This window comes from Dunckerocampus dactyliophorus, chromosome 15 (genome assembly GCF_027744805.1).
Source record: "Dunckerocampus dactyliophorus isolate RoL2022-P2 chromosome 15, RoL_Ddac_1.1, whole genome shotgun sequence".
Classification (NCBI taxonomy): Eukaryota; Metazoa; Chordata; class Actinopteri; order Syngnathiformes; family Syngnathidae; genus Dunckerocampus; species Dunckerocampus dactyliophorus.
In genome coordinates, this window is record NC_072833.1 from 23526028 (window position 1) to 23546048 (window position 20021).

Below are 20021 nucleotides of genomic sequence, written 5' to 3' on the forward strand. Positions count from 1 at the left end.
TTACTGTCTTAAACAGGTAGTTTGTATTGTATCCATATACTTCAAAATATGACTTATTTTTAGGGATGCTCTGATTGATCCGCCACTGATCAGTATCGGCCGAGTTCCACGAAAAATCACATGATCGCCATATGCCGATAAATTCCTTTCAACGCCGATCACCTGTGGCTAGTACTATTCCAGGCTGCAGCGATCCCTGCGTGCAGTGTCGTGTCTTGCCCTAAGTAACGTCTTGGGCAGCGCCCTTCTCCGCATAGAACCACAAACGGTTCTATGCATGTGCAGACCGCGTTTACATCCGTTCACCTATTTTATGGCAGTTACCGAGCGTAAACATCAGGCACCGAGATTTATACTCAGCATGTGCAAAATAAGTTCCCCCCAAAAAACGTTATTAAGATTGGAGAAATGACAACATAATGCATCTTTTTTGTCATATCTGGGGCTGTCAAAGTTAACAGAAGTTTCCTTTAATAGCACAATTTTTTTGACCTGCGATTAACATCCGCTCGTCCTGTTTGACCCTTGGCCCACACCGTAGTTTGAGGAAAAGCAGCGGCATGGCAGCTGATGTGGTGAGCCAGAAGCGCAAATATTGAGCAGAAATGGGCGAAGAAAAGGGTATTTTGAATGGTAAATTTAGCTTCAAAGCCCTGGCAGATGGCTCTCTCGACAAGACCAAAGTTATTTTTGTAGCTCTGAGTTGAGTTGTCACGAAGTATGTCACCCCTGCGTTGCCAGGGAGAAGAGAGAAGTTACTGGTGCACTGCTGGTATTTTTTATTGTCATGTATGCGCAGTCTCTCAACTGATTTTTTGTCTTGAACTGCAAGCTAAAATTTGAGCTAGGAGCTGCTAGTTACAGTCAGGCATAGCCTAGGACAACTATTTGGGGGCTTGCGTCAATGAGAATGAATGTAAATAGCATTAGCAGCGGGCTAGCTAGCCAGTAGGAACCTCGGGTTTGTTTTTCAGAGAGGTGCACCAACAAATATGCACATTAGCACTCAATAAGGTCATCATATCTTACCTTTATGCATTCCCACGTAGTATCAGCATTTGGGACCAAATATGAGGTGATTGAAAAACGAGAAAAACAGAGTGTAGTAGCCCATCTGTGCAGCGTTGGAGAATATGCATTGCAAAGTTAGATGGTGCGTTCAAGGACGGTCAAATAAAATTGGGACAAGTCGCCGCTTGTATTAAACATGCAAAAACTGGGGGATTTCTAACTATATGCATTTTTTTTATGAAACAATGGCCCATATTTCCAAAATTTATATCCCTTTGAAAAAAATGTCATGTAGTTATTTACAAATTATTTTATTTGAAATTTTTGTGTGTTTGTTTTTAATCACTGCACCTGAACATTTTCTGTGGCCTGGTGGTTAGTGACCCCTGCCTTACAGCAAGCTTGGGGATATGATGTGCTCTTTTACACATTTGAAAATACTGTAAAAATTACACTTTTGTACAATTGGCTTCTATATTTTACAATGTTTAATGTAAGACTAATTTATAATGTAAGACTAATGTCTACATCAACAAATGTAACTGTTGAATCATATCGAATCGAATTGTTTGTACACTGTATCGAATCGCTCTGTTTTTAAAATGCATCTTTTTAAAAATGTATCTTAACCCGTGTATCTAGACGCGTATCGAATCGATTACCACAAAAATATTTACATCCCTACTTATTATAGATAAAAATTTGTATGTGCTGTTAATTGTAAGTAAACTATGGACAAAATTTAATTAATCGCGGTTAAATATTTCAATCGATTGACAGTCCTACTTATATCATAACCATTGTGCAAGTGAATAAACTGTAAGACCGCTTTTTTTTTTGGTTCCATAAATTGTTTTAAGTTATTTTTCGCTACTGAAAAAGCACAAACAAATGCATTTGCTAGCAAGATATGTTTAGAAAGAACTAGCGGAATCTTCTAGATGAATCCATCTTTGCACTCTGTTTATGGTCATTTACATGAAAATACCACAATATGTCTTGTTTTATGTAGTTTATTGCACAGTGTTCCCCCGCTACATCGCGGTCCACGTTTCGCGTTTTTTAAAAGTGCAATTTTGCATATTTTTTTAACAAGCGTATGAACGCGCATTGTGTTCTGCGTGCTTGAAGTGTATTAGCGTGCTGTATCGGTGTTCTGTTGTATTTACTACCACTACCAGTAGAGGGTGCTGTATACTCATGTGAGAGTTGAAGACGTCGTCCTCCACCTCCTTAGCCGGTTAAATATAGAGCCACAACAGTCCTGATTGGCTAAGGGAGAACCCGCCCATTGTGTTCTGCTCTCTGATTGACTGTGGACCATTGTCAATCAAACTCTCGTGCGCCACTGCCGTGTTTCCTGTTTCCGCTAGGGCGCCATTATGGAATACTGTACATGAACCTTCGGTTTGTGGAGGACAACGAGGAGTAAAATACTACAGCAATGTTTTAACAAGGATACAAAGAGGCTACAGCCGAACGGCGCCGGGACGTCAGAAGAGTGAATACGGTAAGTCACGTAATCATTTCTTGTGTCCAAGAGATCGAGCATTAAAATACGAACTAAATTTGAACTTTGAGAGTGTTTGAACAAGAGAGAAATGTGCGTAAATGTTCATGCCTGTCTGAGAAAAGTGTATGGTGAGGGTTTTTACAGCCTTAAAACATATATGATAATTGCAAACAAATAAAGTTGGCTACTTCGCGGATATGTGCTTTGCGTACGTTTTTACATACAGTAGCTCAGTCTTGACAACATCTGCATCCTTACAAAGTCTTTTAACAGGAGCCATGAATAAACTAACGCCCCAAAATATTATATATATGAAGAAAGGTTGTTGAACTTTTATCTTTATACATTTAAGCACAGCACGTGACGTCGCAAAAACGCTGTCGGGAAAATTTGCGATAAGAGTAAGTGACGAGGTCTCGCGCATGCGCAGAGCCAATGGCGCTTCCGATACGGATTGCGTAGCGACAGCACGTAGCTGTGCTAACGTTTCTGTCAGTGACAAAGCTCGGAGAGCTTCCACTGTTCCGTGAAGACTTTGAACGAGATTTTGGAGCTCGTCTGCGGGAAGATTTGTCCATTTGTGAGTCCAATTGTGTACTGGGAACAGAAAAGGGTCTGGGACACCCTCTGTCTCGGGCCAACTCGTCATCGCTCGTCCATGCGGTGCTAAGAAGACAGCAGAGACACAAGCGCTTGGTCGGGTTTGACTTTATTAGTGCGTGATTGCTAAGAACCAGAGAGGCGATGAGAAGTCACTTTAGTCACATGTTTATTACATAAATAGATCATCAAATAGACCACAGTCACCATAAAAATATCTCCTCTCAAAAGCCTGACCGACAAACCAAAGACACACAACACGGAATACAAACACACACGCTGATTGTCACACACAGACCCGCACGCACCGCACCTGACCCTCGGGGGTGGGGGCAACTAAAGTTTGGGGGAGTTGGGGTCAGGTGCAGGTGAGAGTGGGGGGTCTAGCGTGTCGGAGGTGGTATGAGAGGACATCACAGTAGATAGTCGGCTGATTCCCGCGCTTTGTCTTTTGTCGGACTTGTTTGTGTGCTTCCTGAAAGGTTGGCATGAGGACACCTCAATGTTGTTTTCCTGAAGGTGCAGGAGCAGGACCTCCTGGACTCGGCGGTCCCCCGTTTCACTCCAGATGTGAGGCGTCTCCAGTAACATGTTTTTCACGTGTGGTCTTTGGCACCTTCCGTCTTCTTGAGGTCTTCATCTGCGAGGTGCTTTGTGTGTTTGAAGTTTTTATTTTTTTTTAAAAAGTCCCAAAAAGACCTGCAGAGAGCTTTGTCGCGTGCAGACGATGAGGCGGAACTCTTTTCACACGCGTTGGAGATGTTTGCGTTTTTTATTCTTGTTTTTTTACGCGCACGCACACACACGAACACGCATGCACACTTTGTACAAGCTGAGTGGGACAACCAGGGATGAGCACAAAAAGACCAGTCCTTGCTTGGTGGTAAACATGGAGAGCGATAATGAAGAAGAAGACATGGCCAGTGGACGTGAGGTCTCAAAGAGGTGATGTAGACTTTGCTGGTGTCGTGTGAGGTGGCTTGGACCTGCTACACAGTGGAGCATGTTTTGTTTTTGGATCCCTTCATTTGGGTTTGGCTTTGCATACGACTGTGGACTTTACAGTAAGTGTGCTGGGTGTGGAACCAGAACCGGACAGGACCGAGAACGGGGACAGGGACGGGGGGGGCGAGGTCCTTAAAGCACCCTTTGAGGCCGATCTTTCGAACCTGAGCAGTTGTGAAGCTGACAAACATTTGCATATTTCAACCTCTAGAGTAAAGCATACATTCGTAGCTGTCTTAGTTTGTTTGTTTTTTTTTATTCCCAGCCGTTTTGCTAACGAAAGAAATCATACTTAAGTGCTCTCTGTTGGCTGCGCCCCCCCCCACCCCCAAGCCACGCCCACTCGACTTCCTGGTTATGTCACAATGCTAGGTGGCTACATGTCAGCATAGAACAATCTAACGTCGGTCAATATATGCTAAGCTATCGGGACAACACCAAACTAGCTAGCGTCTAACTAGATAGCAGAAATTGCCTGTGAATGTTGAAATGTAGAATGAATGTTGAAATACCCTAGAATTTCCTATTCATTTACGTCAGGGGTGTTCAAACTTTCTCCAGCGAGAGCCACGTCGTGAAAAATGAAAGGATTAGATTTTAAAGAAAAAACTGCATCTCGGCTTTGTGATACAGGTGAAAACGTTTGCGAGATTTCGCAAAGGTTTTGCATTATCTCGCAAAACTATGCTACAGAACACACTTCCGGTCAGAGCTTGCCTCCACATACAGTAGCTAAAATCGGGTGGAAACGCATCATTTAAGTTCCATCTTCAGCATTTTCGCGTCCCTTACTGGACCGATGTCGAGGAAAAAAGTGATACTGGAACCGTAGGAACACGTTTTCAGTGCTGTGACGGTCGTTTGACTCGTCTTCTGAAAATAAAATGCTAACATCCGGTTGTGGCTCATGTTGCTGGAAACATCTCTTTTGAGTACTGCTACTCCGAAGGATGGATTAGGATTGATTAGCCATAAATGGGATTCCGTGACTTGTGCGCACCGCTTGTCCTGTCAGACACTCAACCACTGTGCTGCTCTTAATTTCAAGTTTCAAAGCAAGCGTCCGCTCTGAACACGGAAGTCGGGGAAGTACAATGCTCTTAATGTCAACAGTTTCACGAGCTCTCGCAAAAGTATTGCGTCATTTTGCAAAAGCTTTGGAACGCTCGCAAAAACCTGGCCTATTTTTTCTCCATGCCCCCTCGGGGGCGCAGTAAAAAAACACATATTATTTGTATGAACTTTCCCCCATTTTTTGTTACATTTTACAAATATTTTGACATTTTTCTTAAATAATCTACGTAATATTTTGACTTTATTCCCATAATGTTCTAACTTTTTTCCCAACCTAATTTTCCACTCTATATTAGTATTAACTTTATTATGATAAAGTATTGTACTTGAGTATTTCAAGTCTATGCTACTAAAATTACTTTGCCTCATAACAGTCAAGAATTGATTGTTGTAAAAGTAACGCTTATTTTCTCTTATTTTTTCACTTTCATATTTGGACTTTATTCTCATAAAATGACAACTGTTTTTTGCATTTCTGCTGTTCCCCCCCCCCAACTATTTCAACTTTCTTCTTGTAATTTGGTTCTCGTAATTATGACTTTATTCCCATAATATAACTTTTTTCTCAACCAAATTTTCCAATATTGTTCACCTTCTCATAATATTACAACTTTTAAAAAACTTCCGTATTTTTTCTTTAATATTTCAAGTCTATGCTGCTAAAATGACTTTCCTTCATAACAGTAAAGAAATTATTGCTTAACTTTTTCCCCAACCTCATTTTCCAAAAATGACAACTTTCTTTGTTGTTTTGTTTGTTTCTCATATTGCCACTTTAAAATATACTTTTTATTTTAATATCTCAACATTCTGCTCTTAAAATGATGTTATTTTTCCTCTTAATCTTACGACGTTAATCTTACAATTTTTTCTTGTTAGATTTAACTTTTTTCCCTTAATATTTTGACTTCATTCTTTAACAATTACTGCTGATTTTTCAATGTTTTCAGTTTTCTTGCAAAATTATATTTTTACAATGTGCCGTGGGCCAACAAAAAAACAGCCGTGGACCGTAAATTGCCCTGCGCTGCACTTTGGACACCCCTGATTTCAGCCAACTATGGAGTCGGGCCTGTGTACCCCCCGTGATGTGGTGGGGAACAGTAGACCATCTGTACGTAAACACTGCCAACACTTCCTTGAATGTCTTGTTGTCATCCTTCGTCACTCGCAGACGAGCATGCAGACGTGACTGCCATCTGCACCGCGTACCCTCAATAGCAGCGATTCGTCAAAGGCACCTCCCACATTGTACGGTGTAAGTGCATACTCCTAAAGGAGCTGAAAATTGAGAACTATGGAATTTTGCAAAATTGCCCATTTGCTTTCAATGGCAAAAAAAAAAAAAATCTGTGGAATTGCAGAAAATTCTGAAATTTTAGCACACCTTTCCTGGATGAGCCGAACATTTTGATGTTTGAATGACTGAAGGTAACGGGCAAAAAGGAGGAACAATAATAAGGAATGGAAGAAAAATGGTGCAGAATTTTAGACGAGTGAATGCGGAACATGAATATTGAATAAAATGACATTTCCAGAATATGCCGAGGCCGCACTTTGGGCAACTTTAGCTTAATGCTAGCAAAGCACTGTCTGTCCGCCATCTAGGAGTTGCACCAAGCGTATTAGCCATGCATGCCACCGCAAAAACAGCCAAAAGGAGGCCATTATGTGAATGTTCCAGCATGATGACATCATAAACCTTCAAAGGCAGCCCCCCCCCTTGCAACAAACTATTTGGCGAGCCAAGCGAGCATAGCCACTCATATTTCTAGTATATATCTGATACGAGCGGCGACTGTTAGCACTATGCTAATCTAACATTAGTAGGGAGAGGTAGCGTTCAACTAATTGTGACTACTTGCTAATGTTTAGAATGTAATAAAACTAGAGAGTAAATAGAGAGTAAAGTGTAATTTCATGTGACTGTTGCACAACGTAGCGTCCCGCTGTGCGATTCCCCTTCCCCTCCCCGAACCTTTTGGCAACATCGCTTCAATCTCCTACGTGCTTTTTTTTTTTCTTCTAAATCTCAAGCGTCTCAAGGAAGGAGCCACAGCTCTCGTTTTTGAAAGCTAAAAATTCACACCTCTTCCCGGCATCCCCCCCCCTCTCTCTCGCTCTCTCTAGCTCGCTAGCTAGCTGTCGCACCTGAGCACACGGGACACACGATTAGGTACATTCCTCCAAAGTGTCACACACCTGAGACGGCCTGAAAAGGTGCTTTGAAGGCTACGGGAGAGGTGGGGGGTGGGAGTAGCGTGCACACGCCGATAAGAAGCATGGCGTCACATGATCACACACACACACACACACACACACACACACACGCACATGCACACAGCAATGACACACTTGGACCTCATTTTTAAAAAATCATCAAAGGGAAGGGAAGGAACTCAACATGTTTTTTTGTCCAAATGCGATTACAGTAGATCCCCACGAATGGTGAAAAAACGCAAGTAACTGATCCGCTCGTAAAATTGTCTCCTTTTGACACACGGCTCGCTCGTCCCCCTCCAAACCCTCCCGCTAGATTGACGTTGGGATCAACATTTGCAGTAACAATGACCGTTGTAAAGACTACACTCGATTCAGCTCCAGAACCCTCCGCTTCTCTCTTCAATTGCCATTGCACATTCCAGGTTTTAGCCCAAATTATGCCTCACGCGCTTCATGAACGCATTTTAAAGTACGAAATGTATAGCTGCTCACCACTAATGAACGATGGAATGGAATGTGAGTCACTGTGTAGCCTTTAGCCTGTTGTAACCCTTGCTAGCGCCAATGTAGCCACGCAAAATGTTGGCAGTGGTACATTTGTACCTGTATTATCATGTACTTATAAATTACAGTGTTCCCTCGTTTAGCGCGGGGGGATAGGTTCCCAAAATAGCTTGCAATAAGTGAAATCAGCGAAGTAGCCAACTTGATTTTTTTTACAATTATGATGTTTGCTTTAAGGCTGTAAAACCCCCCTATCAGAAAAAGTTGAAAATTCGTTTAAATTTTAATGGTCAAGCCACAGGTCAGGCACAAGAAATGATTAAGCCACTCACATGTATTTCACTCCTCTGACCGTGCCCCGCCGTCCTGGCGCCGTTTGGCGTTTTTGCATCCTTGTTCAAACATATTGCTCCTATTGTCGTATTAGCTTAGCTTCTTCTGTTTCTTCTATTGTTTACAGTATTGGCAGTTCGCAAGCAGCTCGCACGGTTAGCTAGTTTGGTAGCCATAACCACTACAGGAGACAGCATTGATTGACAGTGGGCTACAGCCAATCAGGACGCAGAAGACAATGGGCGGTGCAGACAGAAGAGAGAGAATAGGGAGACACCTCCCGTTGAAGCACAGAACTACAACACTAAACTTCCCACAATGCAATTCTTCTTAAAGGGCCAAGCTCAGCCTGTAACAGCGTTCATACGCTGTAAAAATAAAATAAAATAAATTAAAATAAAAGCACTAAAATTGCACACACACAAAAAATCCACGAAACAGCGAGTCCGCGAAAGCTGAGGCGCGATGGAACACTGTCTTACCCACTTATGCTGAATGAAATGTGTTTTTGCAAAAAGATGGCCTATTTTCGAGAAAAAACAATGCAGATTTGCGGGTGAATGCTGAAAAAGGAGCGTGCGGGGATCCACTGTATTATGCAAACACTTAAAAAAAAAAAGCATTCATGGGTGCTCAGAAATGACCCCATTAGGATGAATTGAATTGATTACACCAAATGATATTTTATATGCTTTCCCTGCAGAAATGACAAACACCCCAACATCACATGGAGGAGGACGGAGCAGAGAAGAAGACAAAACAACAAAACAGATGAAAGCGGCTTCCATCTAAGGTTGATCATCATTTATTAAAAAATGTTCTTTTACCTGAGAGAATCCTTCAATAAGCTTTCTGAACAACAACTGCTGTGTGTGTGTGTGTGTGTGTGTGTGTGTGTGTGTGTGTGTGTGTGTGTGTGCGCGCGCCCGTAGGTTAAGCCTGCCGGTGCTCTCGGGGGCGGGCGAACGTCATTAAGAAGAAATCATCCCCTGATTCTTCCTGATCAGGTAAGTGAAGGGCCGACACAGGTTAGCTTTCACTCGCAATGCCAATTATTGCACTTCGCTTGCAACGTTTTGTAACTGTGAGCAAAAGCTTTTCAAGTTCAAATGAAACGCTCGTTCTGATAATAACAATAATAATAACAGTAATCCTTCTTGTGGTGGGGGGGTGTCAGCGTGCGACATCCAAAGTGCTTTTTAGTTTAAGTGCTTTCGTTTGTGATGTCGCTTCCAATAAAAGGTCTGTGATTGCCAATCACTCTTTACATTGACTTGGTCGCCGGGTAGAAAACATTAAAGCTTCACACGGGTGCAATTTAGGGGGCGGGGCCTAAATCTTTTGAAGACTTTTTTTTTTTTTTTTTAAATGGAATTCGCCCACCGAGCGATGAGAGCACCAGCACACACACACACACACACACACACACACACACACATGCAGTTTTACAACCCCAAGGTTACACAAAGATCCTCTCAAAAGGTGATGTTCCACTTTCGAGGGAAATTGCATAGACGCTGTGCGTATGCAGACAACCACACACACACACACACACACACACACACACACACACACACATGAAGCCTGCAGAAGGGAGCAGGAAAGGAGGAGGGTGGGGCCAGAGAGGAGGAGGGGGCGGGGCCAAGTGGTGGTGTCAGTGTTGGACGGATTGTTGACGTGACAACACACACACACACACACACATAAAGAGCGCGGGCGTGTGTGTGTTGCATTCCGTTCGCTCTGCTGGTGCGTGGAAGTTTTGGGCGGCGGCGGTGGCGGCGGGCTCGGGTCCGGCCCCCTCCTGTCAGCTACATTCAATACCAGAAACGATCAGCCGCTACAGAAGCCCCCGCCCCCCAGGCCCGTAATCTCCCCTCCCACCACCACTTGGGCTAGGGGGCGCTAGAGCGTAGTAGCGTGCGCACACGTGTTGTTGAACATCTCCTAGAAGGTTGACATGTGCCTGCAACTAAATTAGGCTCCTCCCACCAGATCCTTTTTGTTGTGAGGTATGACGAGATTGTGTTTCAGTTTTTTTTTGTTTCATTTTTCTCCTCTTTTCTCCAAAGACGTATTATTTAAAAAAAACAACAAAACAACATTTAAAAAAAGGTAATTTCTTGTTTTGCTTGTAAATTGCTCCTGATAAAATGGGGGGCTGGGCGGCTCGGGGGTGCGTCGTATGACACACACTCACTCACACGCGCACGCACGCACACGCACACACACAGACAAGATGGCGGCGAGGGACGTTACACTGCACGCATGGTCCGAAAGTGACGACAGCTCGTTCCTTTCTTTGACATGAGGCGCCCCACCTGCCCCCATCCCTCCCCAACAGGAAAAATGAAAAGCTAAGTTGAGGAGTCTTTTTAAAGTCATCTCCTTTTTCTTTGAGGATTTATAATCATTTCTTTTATATTCTCTCTTTCTTAACTCTACTTCTGCTAACGCAGCAAGACACACGCACGCACACACACACACACACACGCACGCACACACACACACACACACGCACACACTTGAACATAGAATTCCAATCCTGCATCTCAGCATCCTGGATCCTTGTTTTGCTTTCATTTAGAAGGTGGTCGTCCTAGAAAGGGGGTTGCAGACCATCATGGCCGCCTTGTCTGACAAGGAGGGGGGGGGTCTACTTCCTGCTTCCTCCACCACACAAGCCCCGCCCCCTCCCTTGTGATTGGTGTCATGATGTCACAGGGGCTGCCTCTGTCACACAGAAGCTTCTGCTACCCAGGAAGTGGATCATGGGGGTGTGGGGGGTAGGGGTGCTGCAGTAGTGCAAAAACTCCCACCAGCCTGGCTGGGTGGGCGTGTCCTGAAGGTGGTGGGGTGCAAAATGAGATGGAGCTAGGCTCCAGTTGGGGCCTGGGGAGAAGGTTGCCGGCCTGATGATGATGGTCGTCCAGGTCTTGTCTTGCCTTCCACCCAGCAGCCAGCACCGTTTGGACCTCATTGGGGGTGGGGTGGAACCTTCTAGGATGCAGCACTGACATTGTTCCATCTGTCCACGTCTCGTGCACCCGCCCCCTACCCCCGGGACGCTTCGGAGGAACCTCCCACAAGGACAGCTGACCTTTTCCACGTAAGCTCATGCATGAGGAGCATTTTCACATCCAAACTGTCCTTTTTTTAAGGGTGTGTGTGCGTGTGTTTGGGGGCGGGGGTGGTGTCCAAATCTCTAAAGATAACTCTTGGTCCCGTATAAAACATGATAGAACCTTCCACCAAGATGGCGGGCCCTCCTGTCTTCTTCAGTGGTATTTCTTTTCAATAGCACTGATGGTGTGTGTGTGTGTGTGTGTGTGTGTGTGTGTGTGTCCACATAGGTGAGGTAGTGCCCAGAACCACGGGGGGCAGTGGGGGTGTGTCCACTTTGAGGTAAATGGTAGCCTTCTCGGCATTGGCCTGCTCTCAGTGATGCCCGCGGTTCGTACGAAAAACAACACGAAAAACAAGAAAAGGCAGATGTGTATGGAAGCCTGGAGGGGGCAGCACTGAGCTGAGCCTGTGAGGAGGGGCTCAGTAAAGGCCCCCGCAGGTCAGGGCCAAAAATAATAACAAAAACAAATCAAACAAGAAAAAATAATGCCACCATTGCACTGCAGCAGGCAGGCAGGCGGCAAATGAGGCATACACGTTTGCTGAGGTGATGCTGTGTGTGTGTGAGTGTGTGTGTGTGTGTGTGTGTTCGCGCGCGCGCGTGTGTGTGTGTGTGCGTGCGAGCTTCATTGCCTTACTACTCAAAGACTCACTTCTTGAGGACACGAACGATTTAAGGCTGAACTCTACAGAGCTGCAGTCCCACTTAAATCCTGTAAACCTCCGCCCTTTTCCTGTCTTTACTTCAACGCTGTGCCCCACCCCCTCAGAGACAGGGGCTTCATTATCATTCACGAGGGCACAATGATAAGGCAAGTCTGCTCGTGTGTGTGTGTGTGTGTGTGTGTGTGTGTCACAGGAGCCGGTCCGATGACGAAAAAAGGTAGCAATGGAGCAAAAAAAAAAAAAAAATGAAATGGAGTAGTCTGCTAGAAAGATAGCACCGGCATCACACGGGATGGACTGGAACGGCTCAGATTGACTTGAGGAATCCGTGTTGGGTCAGTCCGTTCTGATCGGGGTGACCAAAGTGACACCCAGAGCACCTGCTGATTGTGAGGCTGCAGGCGGACAATAATACTGAGAGGAGCTGCAGGCGGCCGCTGCTGTGTGTGTGTGTGTGTGTGTGTGTGTGTGTTGGCAAATGGCAAGTAAGACAGCATGCTCAGACAGAAGGGCCCCCACACGCCAGAGGAGAATCCGCTCCTCTTCCTGCTGGTGAGTCCTTTCCAGTTTTTGCAAGGCGTGCTGTACAAAGTCGGAGAATTCCCGCCCTCCCGTCTGTCCGTCCGTCCGATTACAGACCTTCTTCCCGTCTCCCGCTTCCCCGGCGGCGTCCGTCACACGTCCTGGTCCTCAAAGACCTCCAAGAAGAGCGGAGGGAAGAGCTCGTTGGGACACTCCACCTTCATGTGCAGGAAGCGGCTGGCATGGCAGGCGCCGATCATGCGCAGGTCCGTCACCTTCATCAGCAGCTTGGGCCAGAAGTGGGGAATGTTGTGCTTGCGGTAGTTGATGTAGTGCTCGAACGCCAGCAGGTACGTCTCCTGGCACTTCTCAATCTTGTCCACGCACGTCAGGCCTGAGCGGTCTGAGGGAGGCCGAGCAAAGACAGTCAAGCATTAGATGTGTGTGTGTGTGTGTGTGTGTGTGTGTGTGTGTGTGTGTGTGTGTGTGTGTACACCATACTTTGGTATGCTGTCCTTTTCAGGGACAAATAGAATGTTTTCTTTTGGTAAATATCTGCACTATGAATTTCTGCAACCTTTCTGTAACCTCACGCTATGACTCTTTTTTTTAAACTTTGCTATGGCTCTTTAAAAATATGCTATGACTCTTTTAAAAAATGCTGTAACTCTTTTAAAAATATATGCGATGACTATTTAAAAAAAAAATGCTACGAGTCTTAAAAAACTTGGCTATGACACTTTTTAAAAATATGCTATGACCAGTGTTCCCTCTAAGCTGCGCGCGTGCGGAATCGCGCACTGCTCTCAAGCTCTCTGCGCATCGCAAAACCATGCTGCGCGCAAAATACAATCCAACCTGAACTGTAAATGAGATAAACACATAAAAATGTATTCTGTACCATTTTGCAATGCAACGGCGAGAGTGCCAGGAAGCAAGAAGAAGAAGCGGAACATACAACACGATGATGAGCACTGTCCAGCCAATGATAAGATCCTGTTTGCACGTGTGTACTACCGCAGTCCATCAATTTATTAACACCGCATACATGGTACATGTCACGGTTTATGGCAGGTTAGCATACAGCTAATGCGCTAACCCTGTATTATTACGAAACAAACAGAGTGACAGCGTCTGCAAAAGCGCTGCTTTGTAAAACATGCTGCAAAGCCCAAGTAGCAAGCCAGTTTTCTGAGTGAAAAGTGTGGACTGAATGTGTGGCGTAACCGTGCATGTTTTACTGCCGTGCTTTTATTTTGATGGCCGCACGTACCGCATACAGGAAGTGTTACGCCGAAAGGTCGGTTGTGAGTTAATTGGATTTTATTTTAATATTGACAAAAGTAAAGATATACAACAAACATTGCATCAAGGAATGCTCAGGTCGTTCTTGGGTATGCTCAGATACTTGGCAAATTAGAGGGAACATTGGCTATGACTCTTTTTTTAACTTTACTTTAAAATAATATGCCATGACTCTTTAAAACTTTGGTATGACTCTTTAAAAAAATACTGACTCTTTAAAAAAATATACGCTATGACTCTTTTTTTAAAAATATGCTATGACTCTTTTTTTTTTTTTAAACTTTTCTATGGCTCTTTAAAATACGTTTTGACTCTTTAAAAAAAAACAACTTTGCTATGGCTCTTTAAAAATATGCTATGGCTCTTTAAAAATATGCTAGGACTCTTTTTTTAATAATATGCCATGACTCTTTAAAAAAATGCTGTAACTCTTTAAAAAAATATACACCATTACTCTTTTTTAAAAAATATGCTATGACACTTTATAAAAAAAACATTGCAATGGCTCTTTAAAAATACGCTATGACTCTTTAAAAAAAATGCTGACTGTTAAAAAATATCTGCTATGACTATTTAAAAAAAAAAGTGTTAGCGTGGCTTTCATAGATTTGGCGCTACCTGTTTGTTTTCTTTTTTTTAAATAAAGATTTGGCGCTACCTGTTCTTTGTTTCTTTTACATTTGGCACTAAATGTTTTTGTTTTAGATTTGGTTCTGCCTGTTATTTTATGTTTGATTTGATTTTGTAAAAATTGTTCCAGATTTGGCGCTACTTGTTTGCCGTTGCTAACAAGCATTGTAATGGGCCTGTTGGTGTAGGTTCCAACTCCATACACACATACAGACGGGGTCATAACTTCTTAACACGTCCTTATCAGATGATAATCGGTTTCCCGACAAACCTGAGCTCATGAGCAGCACGGCCTGCAACAGCGCCACCTCCGTGTCGTCCAGGTTGAACTGTGCCAGGCTCTTGCCCAGATCAAAGATGGCGTCCGACACCACGCCCAGCCCGCCGTTCTTGAGCTGCTCACGCTTCACCGCCATCTCGCCGCTCAGTGTCAGCGTCTCGCTCTCGGGGTCGTAGCGCATGGCCGCCCGCAGCGACATGATCTCCATGCAGCAGCCTTTCAGCAGGATGATCTGGTCCTCGCAGGGCAGCTGACGGGAAGGATGGGAAGTCTCTCACACGTGGACGTAAATGCATTCGACTTTGATTTAGATGAGATTTCCATGATGGATGCACAGCCCCGCCCCCTCATGTTAAATCTACAGACCATCTGTGGGTAAATGCAATTAATTCTCCTTAATGAACATTTCATATTCCACTGCTGTCGACTGGCCTCGTTTGTCGTGTGCGTGCGTCCCCGCTGTGCGTGCTTAAACGCCCACATGGCATCCATCTTACCGCGGCGCCAAACGCCGAGGAAAAAGATGGGCACGTGTCCCTAAATCCAAACACGGTGGCATTCCATGCCGGTACAGCACTCACCTCTGAGAACATGGGCAGCTTTTTGGCAAAGTCGACCACGCGCGTGATGGCGGGAGTGATGATCTTGGTGAATTCGCTGAAGGCCTCCAGGTCCACCTTGTCTCCGTCTGACGTGGGCGCCACCGGCGACTGGCCGATCTTGTCGGGCTGAGCAGGAGACAAAGCGTTTAGGACACAATTAGGATGATGCCGACCGATATTATCAGCATTAAAAATCATATGTTGGTTTTCCTGCCGATAATGAGATTGGAGCGTTTCATACTTTGCACTGATACGTGTTTGTGCAGCTTTCCAAATTGTATGGTTGCCAGCATTATTTCATTGGAGTCTTATTTGGGAATTTATGAAGTCTAAGCTGTCTTACGACAGTAGGACGGCATCTTCTTCTACTTGACTATTCCTCATGGGTTTTTTTCTTGAATTGACTTTTTCATGACTTTTGTTGAGACAAAATGCTGAAAATAAACTGTCACTCCTCTATAACGTATATTGCTTATCACAGTATTTGTCTTATTTTGCACCAATATGTGAAAAAAATAAATTACAATAAAAATATAATACAATTATAAATATTTTTATTTTTATTTATTTTGCAGTGTTTATTTGTGGAATGCAGTATCAGAATACAAATTTGTTCATTCCATGACATTAGCTTGAGGGTAGAGCTGTCAATATCGGTATCGGTTGATATTGGTATCGGTAATGAAGTGATGGACAATATCGGCATGAAAGCCAATCTTGAGCATTTCTAGTTTGTATACAAATAAAACTGTGTTTGTCTCACACACACGCACACATCGACATTCCTCTACTTGGTCTCTTGAAGCTTCACACTTCCCCAACTAATCCCCGTGTGGCCCCCTTCCCACCACACCCAGCCACATCCTTCTAGTTGCCTGGCAACCACCCTCCACAATGCCTGCCATCACCCCATCCCCCCCATTACTTCTTCCACCCAATCCCAATCCACGCCGGAAAACCTGACAGAATTCCACCGCGGCAGAAAACTGACGTCAGGAATCTTAACAGCCGGCCCCCAGTTAACCTGAGCGAGTGAGAAAGAGGAAAAACTGCGACCGCCGGCTCCCCTGCCAACTGGCAGATGAGGTGAGCGAGTGAGGATTTTGCCGAGGCCCGGATAAGGAGCGAGCGAGGAGGCAAACGCAGATGGGAAAGCCGCTGTGGGACAGCGAGACGGGAGGAGAGAACAGTGGGAAGAGATTAGAGCAGAAATAGGTGGGGAGGAAAAGTTATGAAAGGAATTAAGAGCCCAGAAGGATTAGACAGAATAAACCTGCTGAACGCTGGAGAAGTGAGGAAGACGGAGGAAGGACTTCTGAGAGATGGGACGCTATGTTTGTTATTTCATTCCGTTCATCCCCGCTGAGCACATGGAAAGAAGGCTATTTATGAGACAATCGCCACCGCAGGAAGTACAGCATGTATGGAAGCATGGCTACTATATTGGGTAACAGGAGTGTAAAGGTGACTATAGGGGTGTTACTCCATGTCTAGAGGGCTCTAATAATGTTAAAAAGCGTATTTGGAAGTATTTATTTCTTTGCTCTAACTACCAAAAGGCAATTTTAACCAATCAGAGGTGCCGATAATGTCATTTCCGTAGACCATGGCCATGGCCTGTACAGTAGAAGCAATCACAAGCTTCTTGCCATGCTAACATTCCCACGCCATTCTTCCAAAATATTGGGTCTTGTCCCAAATTGCCATCGTTGGCAGGGGTGCCGTAGCTGTTTAGCGAGCAAAACAGCAGCAGTATAGCGTCCTCCGAAGCCCACAATGTTGCCTTTGTTTGTCTGTGTAAAGCCAATGTAGGCGTATGTTTACTTTTATACACACAAAAAGTCATTTTGCCCTTGCAAACATTACATTATACTTATATAATGTGGAAATAATGGCACATAATTGTTACTTCATCTGTCAGCAACAAGCCAAAAGCTCCGTCTTCGCCATCCACACAAATACGCTGAAGCCGGAGTTTGCAAAGATTTTCAAATACGCTGAAGCCGGAGTTTGCAAAGATTTTCACCCTGACTGGAGTTTTCCAAAATGTCAGTTTTTAAGGATAAAAATCTCCGTATGAGTGTGTCAGTCAGTTTGAAAAAAAAAAACATATATAAGTCGCTCCGGAGTACAAGTCGCAGGACCAGCCAAACCATTAAAAAAAGTGTGCCTTATAGTCTGGAAAAATACCGTATTATTTATTATGTAATATGTATTTTTTGAAATAATAAAATTAAATTGTAAAATTTATAAACAATAATAAAATAACATTTATAAATAATAATAAAATGACTTAATAATGTTAAATTATTCATAATTTTTTGGTGGTGTAATTTTATTTTTGGTCAGGGTTGAGCCACCACAACTCTCGTCGACTATTTAGCTTGTTAGCTTCCTTTTGTAGTGAGCGAATGATGGTAATTAAAGAGAGAAGGGGAGTGTTATTGTTTGTGGAACTCAACGATGCGTTACAACACTCATTTATATTGCCAATGTTGATCCAAAATCAGAGTAGAAGGCGTTGGCGGGGGTGGGCTGTGCGCCGTCTGAACGACTCGTGTACGCACAGGAAATAATGTAATTAAAGCACGGAAGAAGGTTTGCAGGGAGAGGAGCATCAAGGTTTCAAGGAACATCATCCAGGTTTCGGAGACGCGAGATGAAACTGAATGCAACAAAAGGCGTACCTGCAGAGCGGCGAAGAGTATTCAAGGGTCAAAATGCATACCCATTCTGAAGCAATGCTGCCAGGTGTGCAGACACCACTTTTTAAAAAGGCATAGACATCAGCCTTTTGCTGCAGTTCTACACATGTTCCACCTCCAAGAGGTGCGCTTCTTACCAGGAATTTGCGCTTCTGTTTCCACTGGGAACCCTGAGCGTTGGTGTGCCGGTGGGCCTCCGTCACCATGTGGATCACCTCCCACTCCGACCCGGTGGGCTCAGGACGGTTCTGGAGCGTCTTCACCATTTCCTCCTTCTTGCGGCGCTCCCGGTTCTCCTCGATGAGACGCCGCTTGGCGACCCTCTTGGAGTCGTCCAGCACCACTGCCGGGAGGGAGACACAGAGAGAGACACCACGTCAGAGGGACAAAGTTCTGGTGGGACTTTTCCTGCGCGAGACGGGGGAGAGACTGACGGTCCATGGCCATGCCCACGGCGATGCACTTCTTGAAGCGACACAGCTGACACTGGTTGCGCGTGATCTTGTCGATGATGCAGCAGCCTTCATACTTGCACGAGTAGCTGGGGTGCAGGTTCTTCTGGATGGTTCTACGGAAGAAACCCTGCAGCCGCAAAACACATAAAACACACATAATACTGCATCTTTTTTTACAGTACACTACACAGTACCTGTGTTCTGTACTGCTGCTGCTCTTGCTGTGATAATTATGACAATTTGGTGTGCATTTTTATACTATATTATAGCATTATAAGTATATTGTGAATGCATTACTTTATTATCATTTTGTTTCACTATTTTTATTATTATAATTCAAATTATTTATTATCATTATTATGAAATACACACAATGATTATAACTATGATTCATTAGTATAATTACTAGTATAATAGTATACTAGTATAATACTAGTATAATACTAATCTAATTATTTATTATTGTTTATTAGAATTATGTATAATTGTTATTTATTATAAGAAATATGTATATGTACACACACCCATTTCATACTATTTAATTCAATTAGAACTATGATTTATTATTATTAGAATTATTTATGATAATAATTCTACGCGCGCACACACATATTATAAATATGTCACACAAAATTGCTGGTTTTGATGTGATAATTAGGAAAACTTGGTGTGAATTTTATTTCATAATGATGAATTAATTACTATTATTATCAATGTATAAAAAACATATGTAAAAATATGTATTATTATTATTACAGACAATTGTTATAACTATTATTCATTATTTTATGATTATGTATTATTATTTAATGAAATATATGTATACATACACACATTTTATATCATTTTATTCAATTATTACAACTATTATTAATTATTGTAATGATAATTATTTATTATTAGAACGACACCCACACACAGTGTATTTGTACACAAAATAACTGGCCCTGCTGTGACAATTATGACAATTTGTTGTGCATTTTATGTAAATAATTTCAGTTTTCAATAATTGTATTGCATTATTATAATTATTATTATTAATTCAGATTATTTTATAATTAATTATAAAAAATATTAATTAATTATTAATTATGATGACTATATTTTATGTATACACACACACACGACTAATCTGTGCAACTCGCACACTGAAGCACCAGCATCTTTTCAAAAGTACCAATTTGGCACCGGCATGGGATAACATGTAAACGATACCCTTACGCTTCCCTAAACATAAGGGAGATATTGATGCTCTATCGAGGAGACTGATTAGCATACGTTAGCAGCGATGTACGACCGTACTGCATCATATTGGATGCTTTCCATTGTGCAGGCGTGCTGAATGTGTATGCGCTCACCTTGCAGCCCTCACAGGTAATGCAGCGGTAGTGGTAACCTGTGGCCTTGTCGCCACACACCACGCATGGCTCATCCTTCTCCAGATAGCTGGGGATGTACCCTGCCACA

At 43.4% G+C, this 20021-nt stretch overlaps 1 protein-coding gene across 7 annotated transcripts in view; it reads right to left on the minus strand.

Moving 5' to 3' along the window:
• Positions 1-3276: 3276 nt before the first annotated feature.
• Positions 3277-20021, minus strand: part of LOC129168095 (thyroid hormone receptor alpha-B) — a 132491-nt gene continuing 115746 nt past the window's right edge. For all 7 annotated transcript variants that reach the window (XM_054752969.1, XM_054752965.1, XM_054752967.1 and 4 more), the window contains 6 exons: positions 19913-20013; positions 18534-18681; positions 18237-18442; positions 15374-15520; positions 14784-15042; positions 3277-12980 (listed from right to left, as the gene is read on the minus strand). In XM_054752969.1, coding sequence (XP_054608944.1) covers positions 12730-12980; positions 14784-15042; positions 15374-15520; positions 18237-18442; positions 18534-18681; positions 19913-20013 — 1112 coding nt within the window. In that variant the 3' untranslated portion in view covers positions 3277-12729. The remainder of the gene's footprint in view (positions 12981-14783; positions 15043-15373; positions 15521-18236; positions 18443-18533; positions 18682-19912; positions 20014-20021) is intronic.